Source organism: Dermacentor andersoni, chromosome 3, assembly GCF_023375885.2.
Source record: "Dermacentor andersoni chromosome 3, qqDerAnde1_hic_scaffold, whole genome shotgun sequence".
Lineage (NCBI taxonomy): Eukaryota > Metazoa > Arthropoda > Arachnida > Ixodida > Ixodidae > Dermacentor > Dermacentor andersoni.
Genome location: NC_092816.1, coordinates 114,088,655 through 114,101,671, shown reverse-complemented (window position 1 = coordinate 114,101,671; position 13,017 = coordinate 114,088,655). Strand labels below are relative to the sequence as shown.

Sequence of the window (13,017 nt, the reverse complement as noted above, 5' to 3'; positions counted from 1 at the left end):
CTGATAAACTGATAAACACTGTAAATAAACCCTTATTCCTCGTTCTCGATGAGAAGCAGTCCTTCCCTTCCTCAACGTCGTCAGCATGGATAAGTTGGACGATGGCATGGGCCAGCTACCTTCCAATTCATGTCGGACTCCAATCTTGACAATGGGTTACGAATGATGGGATTGAGCCCCCAATCCTGACAGCGCTGATATATACGACCGCTTCCGTGCGCGGTTGCTGGGCGCCCTTGGATCGTCGGCGTCATGGGTTATTGCACACGGTGTGCCGAAACCACCGCTTTACTTGCCGGAACAGCGCGCGATGTTGCCTCGTTTATCCTGTGCATGGTCTGCTTCCCGAACTCCTGAGGATCGAGGTAACGTACTCCTATCCAATGTTGCGCAGTCACACCTCTTCGAATGCCCTATGAGGGGGCACATGACTGACGCTTATGATGCGCAGACCAACCGGTTAACAGAACATTTGTCGACATGCTTTCAATATAGGTTGCGCCAGACCACTCTAATAGGGTTAAAGTGCTTCCGTTCTTCGCATACGCCAACTCCGCCTCGCAAGGCCATTGCAGGATTCTAACCATTCTTTCCGCCAGAAGGTCACGAAACCTTCCGCCTCAATGACCCAATTCAACCTTACTATCATTAGCCTGACGAGTGCTCAGGTATTCGGCGGTCACTCAACGCTTCGAGGATGGCCGACAACTAAGCAGTTCTTGGACGTCCGTTGGTCAGCGCTACCGAAAATAGCGTCGCAACGTGACTCAACGTACTTTTGTCATCCACTGCTTTATATGTCTCTGGTTACCCGCTACTGTTAATTCCTGGCTTTCCATCCAAGCTACTTCCGAAGTACGGTGGTCCTTATCACGTGGCTCCACAATTATCCCCAGTGAACTACGGGATGGAACCAGCTGCGCCCTCTTCAGATCTCCGTCGTCGCGGGCGAAAGGCTACACGCTGACCGCCTGCATCGCATTGAAACGAGTTGACAGCGTCGTATTACCATGCGGTGACCTCGTCCTCCAATTACATGGCCAGGATAGCAACTCTTCAAAGCCGCGGTTGATTGGAAGACGTATTCCAACGCCTTATTTCTTTCTTTGCCTATACATGCTAGCAGCAGTTATTTGACTGCATCTTTTGCAGTGAAGCTCTATATAGCTACCCTCCGGCGGTGGTCGATATCCCTCCATCTACAAGTCCCGTCGACACGAAATTCGTCACCAGTTTCTCGCGAATGCTCTGAAGCTTTCAATCTAAGGTAGACATATTGTAAAACTTATAGCGAAATTGGCCTATAAGACGACTCTATCACTATGCCGAGTTCCATTTACTTGTGATAATTAGTTTACAGTCAAGTTGTAACCGTCCCAGAATTTTTGTCTGCTGTCAATACAAGGGCTTCGGCGGGAGGGAAACGGGGAGCGCCATGTTTGTAATGGTACTAGTAATAATAATAATAATAATAATAATAATAATTCCCATGTATAGATACATGAGTCGATTGAGGTAAAACACCACAGCTTCGCAGTTCGTCATTTTTTACAGTGTGTAAGGGCTCATGAATTTTTCTACACCAACGAAACAGTTATGTCGATGCGATATGCTACAGCAGCCTCCTTAATATATTAGCCTTTGCGGTAACAAATACATCATCCCCTGATTGTGCATTTAAAATGTAGGGAAATCTTCAGTAAAAATTCAAATGCTCTTGTGAGAATGACGAAGAGGACATTCGCGCCATCTCTAACTGCTTTGGAGCAGTCCTCCATGCTCACAGATGCGATGCTTTGTCCCCACGGCAGTCTATCTTTTTTGCCGCTAAATCTCGCACTGAGTATTTGGTCGGCTTTCTCACAGGAACTTTCGATGTCGAGGAACGTGGCGCATTCCTTCGCGTCGTTAGAGCTGCTGGCTTAACCCAGCAACAGCTCGAAGAGGGCAAGGTCCGGTGAATGATAAACTAGAGGCACATACAAGTACCTGCTCTAACGTTCACCTGTACACTGTCAATATTCTTTATCGCCGACTGTGTCCCCTACCATCTGAGTTATATTTGCAACGTAACCTCCAGCCTCCCTGTTGTGTTATGCATGTTTCATGACCAGACTCTGCGTGTCACTCACGAGGATCCCGAGTCATGATGTTAGTGCTATACACTTGTGATCGCACGCCTACTAGATATGTTTTCTAGAGCACTGCATGGGGCTGATTTTCTGGCCCCGACCTGGTTCTGGCGTATATTATCAAACTTAGCCAGGACCCACGTGTACATGACAAGAAAGAGTCTGTAAGAAAAAAAAAATATTTCTGTTGCTTACAGAATGTTTCAGCCTTACCTCCGCGCCTGATCAGCTGCAGTGTATAAACAATAGAAGACCAAAATTATTGCTTCTCAAATAGGAACATCAGTGATATGGTCATTTTCCTGCGCTGTCATTCTCCCGCTGGTGCACATGCCTTGGTCTTGATCGTACGATTTGGTCCTATGAAGTTATTTAGCATGCGAATATATATATATATATATATATATATATATATATATATATATATATATATATATGTATGTTTAAGATCGTAAGAAGCCAAAAATCATAGACACCAAGGAAAGCACGGGGAAATTACTTGCACTTACTAATTGAAATAACTAGATTGCAAATTCATGCTATTGAAGACGATGATAAAAGAACTTGCTACTGGTGGGGAACCAGCCCTCGTCTATCGCATTACGCGTGCGAAGCTCTACCAATTGAGCTACCACCGCAGCGTCTTCTCATCCACCCTATTGGGTATTTATGTGTCACTACTACAACTGACCCTAGGAGTGTTCGCCAGCGCCGCGATTCGCAAACCTTGGCGGTGGATGTGGAACATCCTTTCTGCCGCAGGCGTCACGATTACTTGATCTTTTTGGGTGAAGCCAACTGGCCAACAAATCACCACGTGCTACCTGAAGGCATCAATGTTGCCGGATTTGAGGTCCTCGTTATGTAGTAAACGAGAGGAAAGGGGGCTAACTGAGGGGCCTGGTTTTTATTATTCGTATCATAAGAAGCCAAGCAACATACACGCCAAGGACAACATGGGGGAAATGATTTGTACTTTATAATTGAAATAAAGAAATTGTAAATTATTTGAATTGAATATAGATGAAAAACTTGTCGCAGGCTCGGAGCGATGCACGTCATATATATAGTGCGAATTCACGAGCCTACAGTACGAAATAAACGCTCAAGTAGAAAGAGACACCCTTGCGCTAGAGGTACAATATTGTAATAGTATTAAGCGTTGTAGGAGTGCAATCACGAAAACAGCAAGAGGGAAGTAGTTTGAGGAGCGGGTTATGGATAATTTATTTTTCCATAATAGAAAACAATGCTCGATTTTGTCGAAAACAAACAAATGAGTAATCGATCTGTTTTTCCAGCTTTTTGCTAACTTAAACTAAGAGCCAGGTCCTTGCATGTGTTAGGGACATAATGCCTTAGACCAGGCGAAGTATAATGTTTGCGTGTGCTCGAAGGCATAACTTAGCCCCTTTAATGGGCGGGCCCATTGAAAAACGCTTAAGTCGTATCGGCCATCCGAAAGCCCTGGCCCGTGCAGTTGGCTAATGTACACTAATAGCCTTTGATTTCCGATGACGTGAAGCAGTATGTGAAGAGATGCCGCATTGACAGATGTGCAAGACAGTCTCCGTGCGTCCCACTGGCTGGTTATACCATGTTGAGAATTATAGCTCGCGTTCCAGCGAATTTGGCATGGGTTTGCCTGGGCGGTTCCCACTGTCCGAGACCGGTAACCGCTGTGTCACTGTTACCCTGGTCTACGTGACGCAATACAGCAAAATCCGGGTACTCCTGCGAGACACTGCGAGTTACTTTGCGTCATGGTCCATAGAATTATAGTCTGTCCTTGTTGCTTGAGCACTCGTGTTGTTGCCAAATATGGTACGGCACTTGCAACTCATATCAACCGCTATAAACTTGGCAGTCATTATTGTATCCCTACTTGATTTCAATGCGAAGACATTGTGCTATCTGTAATTAATTGTTACTTCCATCATACGCAACAGCATACGTTTTCACGCGTTCTTCGCAACTCTGCTTTATTCCACCTTATGCGACGTCGCTGTATTTTTGTACCAGCCTTAATTAATCTTAATCCACTTTATTGCACCTTAAACCATCTTATTCCACCTTAATCTATCTTGCTCTAATTTGTACCAACCTTCAACAACGATGATGCTTTTTGGCAGCACTCGTTGAAGACAACGCCGGCTTTGCTGCCTCATGGGACATATAATGGTTCCGCATTAAATATGTAGAGCGAAGTGTCACTGCTCACGGCAAAGCCTCAGCCTGCTATCTGCAAACAAACAGCTGCCACAGCGTCTACAGAAAAGCATAGCTAATGTGGTTTTAGATATGTTCAAGTCGGCCTGAAGAAGAGGGACGGCGTGAATGCTGATAGATTTTCGGCTAACATCACTGTAGTTTAGGAAACAACCGACTTCAGTCTTCTCTGTTTGCTGAAATGTACGCTAGAGCACAATAGTGTTCAACGCCATGCGAATGCTGCCTAGATGCTTCGACGTGGCCCCGCCGTGGTGACTTAGTGGCTATGGAATTAGGCTGTTAAGCAGAGCGCTGAGAGGTCAAATGCCGACTGCGGTTGCGGCATTTCGATATGGGCGAAATTGAAAAAGGTCCATGTGTACTGTGTATTTAGTGCACGGTAAGTTATCGCAGGCGATCAAATTTACTTCCGAGTGCATTATTACACTGTGCCGCATAACCAGATCGTACTTTGGAACGTAAAACCCGATAATTTAATTTAATTTCCTCTATGCGTCGAACAATCTCGTCCGGTTGCGCGAATGCATATCTGCCGTCAACAGCACAACGACATGAGCCGGTGCAACCTTCCTCACCCAGATACAGTGTACCACCCTGGTAGTAAAATAAGGCTTAAGAGAACGATGCGCCAGTACGGGGAAGTTACTAATTTTTGGCCTTTATCTAGTTCTGCAATGACTCAGCGCCGTCACCTAACCACTGCTTCGAAACCACTGCGGCTTGTACCATTCCCGCTGACTGCGCCGTTCGGCACTTCGCTCACCAGCTACCTGCTTTCCCCTTTGTCGCCGATTCTGATATTTTCTACTAGGCCCACACACTTAGGAATAGGACGCAGCTTTCAGAGAACGATGGAATGCCAACTTCCTGCGGGCAGCATTGAACACTCGGGAATGCTACACAGCACAATCAAGCAACGTTGTTGTTGTACCGTTATGAAAAAGATGACAACGGCTACACAGCCGGATCTGCGATTTGATGGCTTTGGGATATTACGTGCGACAATATTGTATCTCCTGCATTCCAGTTAACTTGGACCAAGATTTAAAAAGAAAAACGCAAGTGCTTGAGAGAAATCGTACAGACTGCATAGTAGCGAGATCGTGTGTACTTAGGGCAGTATGTTTTTCATGACAAAGTATCAATAAGTTAATTTTAATTAGCGAACGTTTTAATTATACGTGAACAGCAGGGTAGCGGACACCCAACACACACCGGGCTAGCCATAAAATGTTAACTCCAGTATTGTGGAACATTCCAATACTCAACAATCCACGACGACGCAAGAAAATTCTTCAGTCGACGGACCGCACTGTGCTCAACTCGTTGGAGTGTAGGAACAACTTCGAGTGACGAATTGTGTTGAGAATTCGAGGGTCATTATTCGGTTCGGCAATGTTGGCTTGTATTTTCACAGGAATACTTTACCACCGCAACGAGCTTCCATACTACATAGAATAAAGCGGCGGAAAATGTTTCAGAATCACATCGGTGCTTTAGTGACTTGTAGCCTTGCTACTGAGCATGACACCTCGCGTTGGATATCGGGCTGCGGAGCTTTCATTTCTGTAGGAGCGGAAGGCGAAAACGGTAGTGTACGGTACTTTGGGTGCATGTTAAAGCAGCCCAGATGCTTTATGTTTATACATGTGTAGCCTCCTGCAAAGTCGTCGGTCCGTTTCTGTGTGTCTATAAATTACACCGTAATTATTGGTTCAATGCCGTCCAGAAGCTCAACAGTGCGGCTCTATTGCAAGCAAACAACACGAAGCCGATCTGATTCACCAACGCTTTGATGCAGGAATACGTGACGACTGATGTGAAACAGAGACTGTTGCTTGTAGCAAACACGCGTCTGCGGTGCGCCTTAATTTCATTGACTTATGTCTCAAAGCCCCCTGTACAACAGAATAGCTGAATCAGCGGTAGCTCTGCGTCTATTGTAGTCTGCCAGAAAAACATGCCTGTGTTGGTCAACAGGCGGGCTCCACACCGTATTACGCTGGATTCACGGTTCCAAATGAGTTGCCTACGATACAAAAAAAAGGGTATGCAATATGTGTGGACTCCAATTCTTTAGGTGAAAGGGTCGCATTCTATGTCGTTTACTTCTGGAGATATACTTTCTCGCATGACGTAGCGCCATGCGCTGTATAGATGTGTGTTGAGCGCCGGATATCTTTTCAAAGGGCTTTCGGGGCAACTCCAGTTAGCTGCAGTTCAAACTTACGGCCACTTATACCAGGTGTCCCAGTTAACTTGGACCGAGAAAAAAAAAAAAAAACCCCTAAGTGCTCGAGAGAAATCATACAGACTGCACAGTAGCGTAGTCGTGTGTACTTAGAGCCAGTACTTTTTTTATCACAGGGTATCAATGAGTTAATTAAGTTTAATTACCGAACGTTTTAATTATTGCTTCAATCGCAAACATATCAATTACTAACTTGTAGGGCACCTCAAATAACTTCTGAATCAAGCATTTGTTTCGTGATCAGCTTTGCCTCGTTGGTATTACCAAGAAAAAAAAAGCACGCGGAACATCCAAGACACCAAAGAGATACGCCTTCGCGCGCCACTACTCAAGCTATCTCAAGTTAATAGCGGCGACAGCTCGATACAGTGCTTCACGCTATGTGATGGTCGCGGCCTCACGAGAACATGCCACTGATGTATTGATAGCATAGCGGAGCCATAGGGAGGGAGGGGGGATTTCGAAGCTGAGAAACTGTGACGGCGCAATTGGGATTGTCATTTTCCGCACTTATCTGGTTCTGTAGATAGGCACACCCGGAACGTGTGTTCCTTTTGTTCCCTTTAGCAATAGAAACAAACCTTGCACTGGCTACGTCCATCTAATTCATTTTGGCTGATCTGTACGGCCAGCGTATGCTGTTGTCAATTACGTGAATTATTGTTGCTTGACCTGTCATTCCGTAAATGAAAATGGGATATCTCAACGGTACCAGGCCAGTGACCTGCACTTCAAGAAGACAGGTTTGCGCTTCAGGAATGATAAGAAGGCTAATACGATCCTGGCTCTGGGAACGGCGCACGGCGACAAGAGGAAGGCAGTCAAGCTATTCCGGATGTGGCAGTGTGGAGGACGCCCTAGTACGTAAAAATATTTAGAACGTCTAAGTCCTTTGCGAGCTTCACAAGAAAGCGACAGAGGACTGCGACGGCAGTTGAAGAAGCGGAAACTGATGTATTGGCATTCTTCGCTGCTAACCCTCACAGTAGTGTGCACGACGCCAGTGCGGAATCCGGAACCTTAGGGTCATCAGTGCGGATGATTTTAAAGCAACGGCATATGCACCCGTACCATGTAAATCTTCATCAAAAACTTGAAGAACGAGATTTTGAAAGCAGAGTTGACTTTGCCAAATGAATTTTCAGGAAATGTGAAGAACAACCGGGCCTTCTCATTCGCGTGCTTTTGACGGATGATGCGAAGTTCTCGATAAACGCACAAGTTAATCTTCACAACGCGAACTACTAGAGTGATAGGAATCCCCACTTGCTCACACAAAAACGACACCAATACTAGTGGTTGTTTAAGGTGTGGTGCAGTATTTTTGGTGGCAACAACATCGGACACATCTTCTTTGACATCACACTAACAACGCAACCCTACGTCAACGACATCCTCGAGGGCCCCGTGAACGACGTCTGCTTCACTGTTCCACTTGCGCAACTTCGGGGCTTCTGGTTTCAACACGATGGTGCTCCTACGCATAGTAGTATTCAGTCTCGAGCGTAGCTCGACGAGATTTTTCCTCGAAAGTGGATTGGACGGCACGGACTTGTAACCCTGGCCAGCAATGTCGCCGGACATGACACCACTGAACTTCTTGTGAGGCGACATGAAAGACTGCGTGAAAAGCAGCGAAACTACCACACCGGACGCCCTAAAGTAAGTAATATGTGCCGCGAGATTCCAACGTCGTTGGTCAAAGCTTCAACATAACAAGTGTTCGAGAAAAACAAGTGTTGGATTGTTCCAGACGGTGACCTGTCTGATCACGTGCTATAAGTGCGAGTAGAAAAACAAGCGCTCAAAACTGGTGTGAAACGTGACTGTTTAAGGCACCTTCATGCAGTCGGCCTATCCTTACATAAAGAAAGCGTGTGACGAAGATAGAAATAGGTAAAAAACCGTTTTGCCTCTTTTGCAGGGTTCAAGAGACAGAAAGGGTAAATGGCTAAACTATTTGCACTTTTGGATGGTTCTTTGTGGCGGTTGAAACGTCTTGCGTGCTTTCCGCTTATCTTTTATTGAAATAAACTCCTGAGTAGCTCTTTTCTGTTCTTCCGAGAGCTGGTATTCTTGCTTTTTTCGCGTCCTTTTGCGCACTTTTTTTGAACATTGGTTGAATTTCTTTTTCAGCTGTGCTTTATGATACGCGAAGGGTAAAGCTATCCCTAGTGCCTCATGATGGAGCATCGCATTCTTGTGACTGCAGATGCTGACGCTTATCACACCACGCTAGTTAGGTCGCGGAGCCTCTCGAGCCATCCTGCATGATGCCTCGTACGATGCGGCGGGAAATGAATGCAGTCGTATACTTTTCGAAAGTTGCTTGGAGGCGCTCGAACTGCGACGCGCAAGCACACATCTATTTCATATTTCGCGTATTTCGGAGCTATATGTCTTTTCATGAAAAAAAGCAACAACCAGGCACACTTCAGCACGAATAAATGCTCGATTCGGAGGTTATTTAAGGTGCTCTACAAATTTGCAATTGACATTTTTTGGGATTCAAGCCGTCATAAAAATGTTCACTAATAAAAAGTCATTATTGAATGAATACTTCGTGATGAAAACAAAATAATGGCTGTAAGTACACACGGCTGCGCCTACTATGTAGTCGGTACGATTTCTTTAGAGCTCTTTGGCTTTCTTTTTTAAATATTGGTCCAAGTTATCTGGGACACCCGGTATAATACCTTTCTGAGCAGCGTTGTTTACGGTAATCAAAAAACGTCAAAGTGCTGCTGATGGCACGGCCCGGTAGAAGTTGAGGTGCTTGCACTCGGTACCAAATAATAAATTGGGTAGTAATACCTGCCAAAAATATGATATGGGTAGGAGGGGGCGTGGGTAATGAGAGATTGCGTTTTAATACAGAATCTGCCTGGCCATCATTAACTGCAACTCTTAATCAAATTACACAATATTTTCCATTTCGCCCTTATCTACTTGAGGCCGCCGCGGCTGGAATTGAAACGCTTCATAGCCGCTGGGCTACCGCGGTGGGTGCGCTCGGAATGTCAGCGGTCAGAGCTATTCTAGGTTGAACGTAATAAGAAGAAACTTCGGAAGTAGTGGCATGGCTGCCTTTATTGAAGCCAACGAATCAACCCTAGAACACATGCGCGTTCAAGTAATGCAATACAATACAATAAATTTCTTTAACATCATAAGGATGTTGCGTGCGCCGGCAGAATGCCAAGGAGAAGGCTTGACGATGCCGGCGTACCGTACAGAGGCTTGACAGTAGTACAGGGGAACATAAAAGAAACAGCGTGAAAACATTTTCAGATGAAAAAAAAACGGATAACAAACACAAGATAAGAAAGTTGGCATTCTTAACCAAGTGTGGATCGATTGAGATTCCCTGTTTAATAAATACGGGACAGTGTAGCACAACATTTAACAGCTATAATTAGTTCGGGTCTTAGGTACTAACCACTTCAAACTAGTTCGCGTTGAGTGCTCAGGATCTTTGCATTTTAATGCGGAAAGCTGTAACATGAAACAGTAATTTTTCGTAATACATGCTCTATACAGTCGGCGGAGTAAAGTGTCGTTCAAATGAGGAAAGGGGGTTATACCAAGTGCTTTAAAGATCGGCTCAGTGTGTTTTAGTCGCGGCACATTCACAATATTTCGAATGACTTTTTTAAAGGAGATGCAAACGGTTGGTATTAGTAAACGATGTGGTACGCTAAACGAAAAAGCAATAATTGCCACCAGAAGAGAACAGTGTGTAATACAACATTTGCTTAATACGCTTCGGCATGAAGTTAGCTCCGCAAACCAATGTATGCTATAATAAGCGACATATTCCCTAAATCAGTGACCACGGATGTAGTTACAGGTCGCGCCCTATAACTCACCGCATGTCCGGCCCATGTATGCTTGTAGCCGTACATCCAGAATCCAGAAACTACTGCTAGGCGTCATTTGCGCTGTGTTTAGTTGGCCGCGTTACTTCTATAAGCCTAGGCTGAAATAATCAAGCAAATCATGCGGAAACTTACGAATAAAAAGGATTCATCCAATATGTCGAGATGGAGACATGGAGACATTTTTGATAAAAGTGGAAAGTTGAAAAGAATGGCGATCCAGGTTAGAGAAGAAGTTCAGCGTAACTTGATTGAGATTCAGGTAAGGTGTAAGGATCCAATCAACAAGACGAAGTGTTTCAGACAGAGGGTAGGTCTTTTAAGGTTACATTAGAAGTTACATCGCAATACGGTATTTGTCAGAAATACTGTGCTACTTCTGAAAAGAAGCTGTTTCTACGAGTACAGTCGCAGAAAGCGCGTAATGCGAAGCTACTTCGGCCAGCGTTGCCCGAGAGTTAACTCACATCTACGTGGAAGTCCCGCAAGCAGAGAGTGCTGTTCACGTAGTGCTCGGTTGACTCAGGCGACAGCCAACGCCTCAGCTTGGTGTTCTCGTCATACCGCGATCCCTTGACGTCGTAGCCATGCATGATCTCGTGACCAATAATCTGGCACAAAAAGAGAAACAAAGTCACGCAGTCGATTTTAAATACTCTTGAACAGTGGACAATGGTTAATCCGCCCGGGTTCACTCATTACAGTGGTATTGAGATCAGCAGCAACGTGGCGATATGGCCGGACGTTTTGCTAACCAATGAGTTGGTAAATGTGGCGTTGGCGCTGTCTGGTGGCCGGCTTACCTGTTCACACCGCTGGAAATGCGGTGTGAAAGGAATCACTAAGTCTGAAGACTATCTAGTGCTTGAAATCAAGGAGCACTTAGAGGAGAGCCACTCAGATTCTGTAATGGTCCGCTTGTCATGAAAGCAGTTCAGTACAATACTGCTAGAGGTTTTCAATCCGCCGCAAAGCCCAGAATGCTGTCATCTCTTCGGGAGGTGTATGAGCAACAGTACCTTTGCTCTCTTTAGCACATCTTCCAACAAGGGAACACATGCATTGGCAATGATAAAGGTGCATGTGCAGTTAATTATAAGACGAAAGGACACTCATTCACTGGCATCACCTATTCGCCGTTTGCACGTATTATACTTGAGCACCTCGAAAGTCACGCGGCAAGTGCATAAACGCGCGAAGTATTCCGTCTTTTCAAACATGAAGTGTCATACTTGGCATTAGTTAACGTATGCAAAAAGAACTGCTCCTTTTTCGCAGGACTCACAAATTAGCGAGTATCCCATCGTACCAATGCCTATGCTCACCGTGCCGAGGCTACCGTAGTTGAAGGCAGCAGGACCGTCCGTGAAAAGGATGTTGGGAAGCAGAACCGATGGAAGGATGAACAGTCTGTTGAACTCGGCCATGTAAAACGCGTTCGCCTCAGTCTCCTTATTGAGAAGCATCGTACTGTCTGCCCAAGCTTGGTGAACGGCTGCTGCTGCGGCCTGCCGCCAAGTTCTGAAGAAATGGTCAGTGGGCAAGTCTGGAATGCTCGCTGTCAAGAGATGTATCATTCATAAGACAGACAGCGAAGACGCGTAACGTTTTTTTTTTTTTTTTTGTCTTAACAGAAATTTTAAAATGGAATCAGGCGGGTAGAACAATGTACTAGCTGAGTTCACTTACTTCAAGAGGCTGACATTATTTGTGGAAAGGAAATTCACGTTCGTCTAATTCGGAAAATGTTGCCAAGAAGTATTTACACCTTTACACTTAGGGCACCTGTCGTAATGTACCAGCTGTAGCTGGTGAGTATGCAGGGCATGCCAGCCAGGAACAAATTTTGAAACCGACGCATGTTACGAGATATGTGTTCCCAAACTTCGCCACGAAATACATTGGCTTTCCGTGTATTGCATTTGCTCTACACAAATCTAAAAAGGCATTTTTCCAGAGAAGTTGCTCGAAATCATACTTTATTATATGTTTTTTGCACCTGGGGTCAGTTTCAAAATTGTTTCTCCGTGCATGGGCCTTGAAAAATGATAGGCTTCTATTTGGAAATGTCATTATGTGCCTGAAGTAGTTATTTATACATGTGAGTAGTAAGAACGGCAGAGGATGCTTTGATTCGGGCCCAACAATTTGGATACCTGTAAAATACAGAAATATTTTATATGAAAACGCTGGATCACACAGAGCGAAATGTGTTGCAATTGAGTCACAGGTACTTTAGGAAGCGCATTGTTAATTTAGGACCGAGAACGTTTTCGAAAAGTTGTCCCAAGTAATTGTACCCTCAGAAGTTAAAGTACGCGATGCATACAAATGTTTAAGTGCACCAGAACCGGGGATTGCAATTATGTCACTTGCATCTGTAAGAATAAATGAGCCTGGCGAATTCAGTGCATAAATTTACACTACATCTCACGTAACTTTTTCCAATGTTTACGACGCTTTTGCAACAGTCCTAGCCACAAATGATTGGTATACTTCAGAGCGGTGTAGAAGATTTTTGTTC

The 13,017-nt window shown here is 44.9% G+C and overlaps 1 protein-coding gene across 1 annotated transcript in view; it reads right to left on the bottom strand.

The window, feature by feature from the left end:
* Nucleotides 1-13,017, bottom strand: part of LOC126539366 (neprilysin-1-like) — a 37,474-nt gene that overhangs the window by 8,504 nt on the left and 15,953 nt on the right. Inside the window, exons 2-3 of the mRNA XM_055074105.1 lie at nt 11,819-12,051; nt 10,961-11,104 (exon numbers count right to left, since the gene is read on the bottom strand). Coding sequence (XP_054930080.1) covers nt 10,961-11,104; nt 11,819-12,051 — 377 coding nt within the window. The remainder of the gene's footprint in view (nt 1-10,960; nt 11,105-11,818; nt 12,052-13,017) is intronic.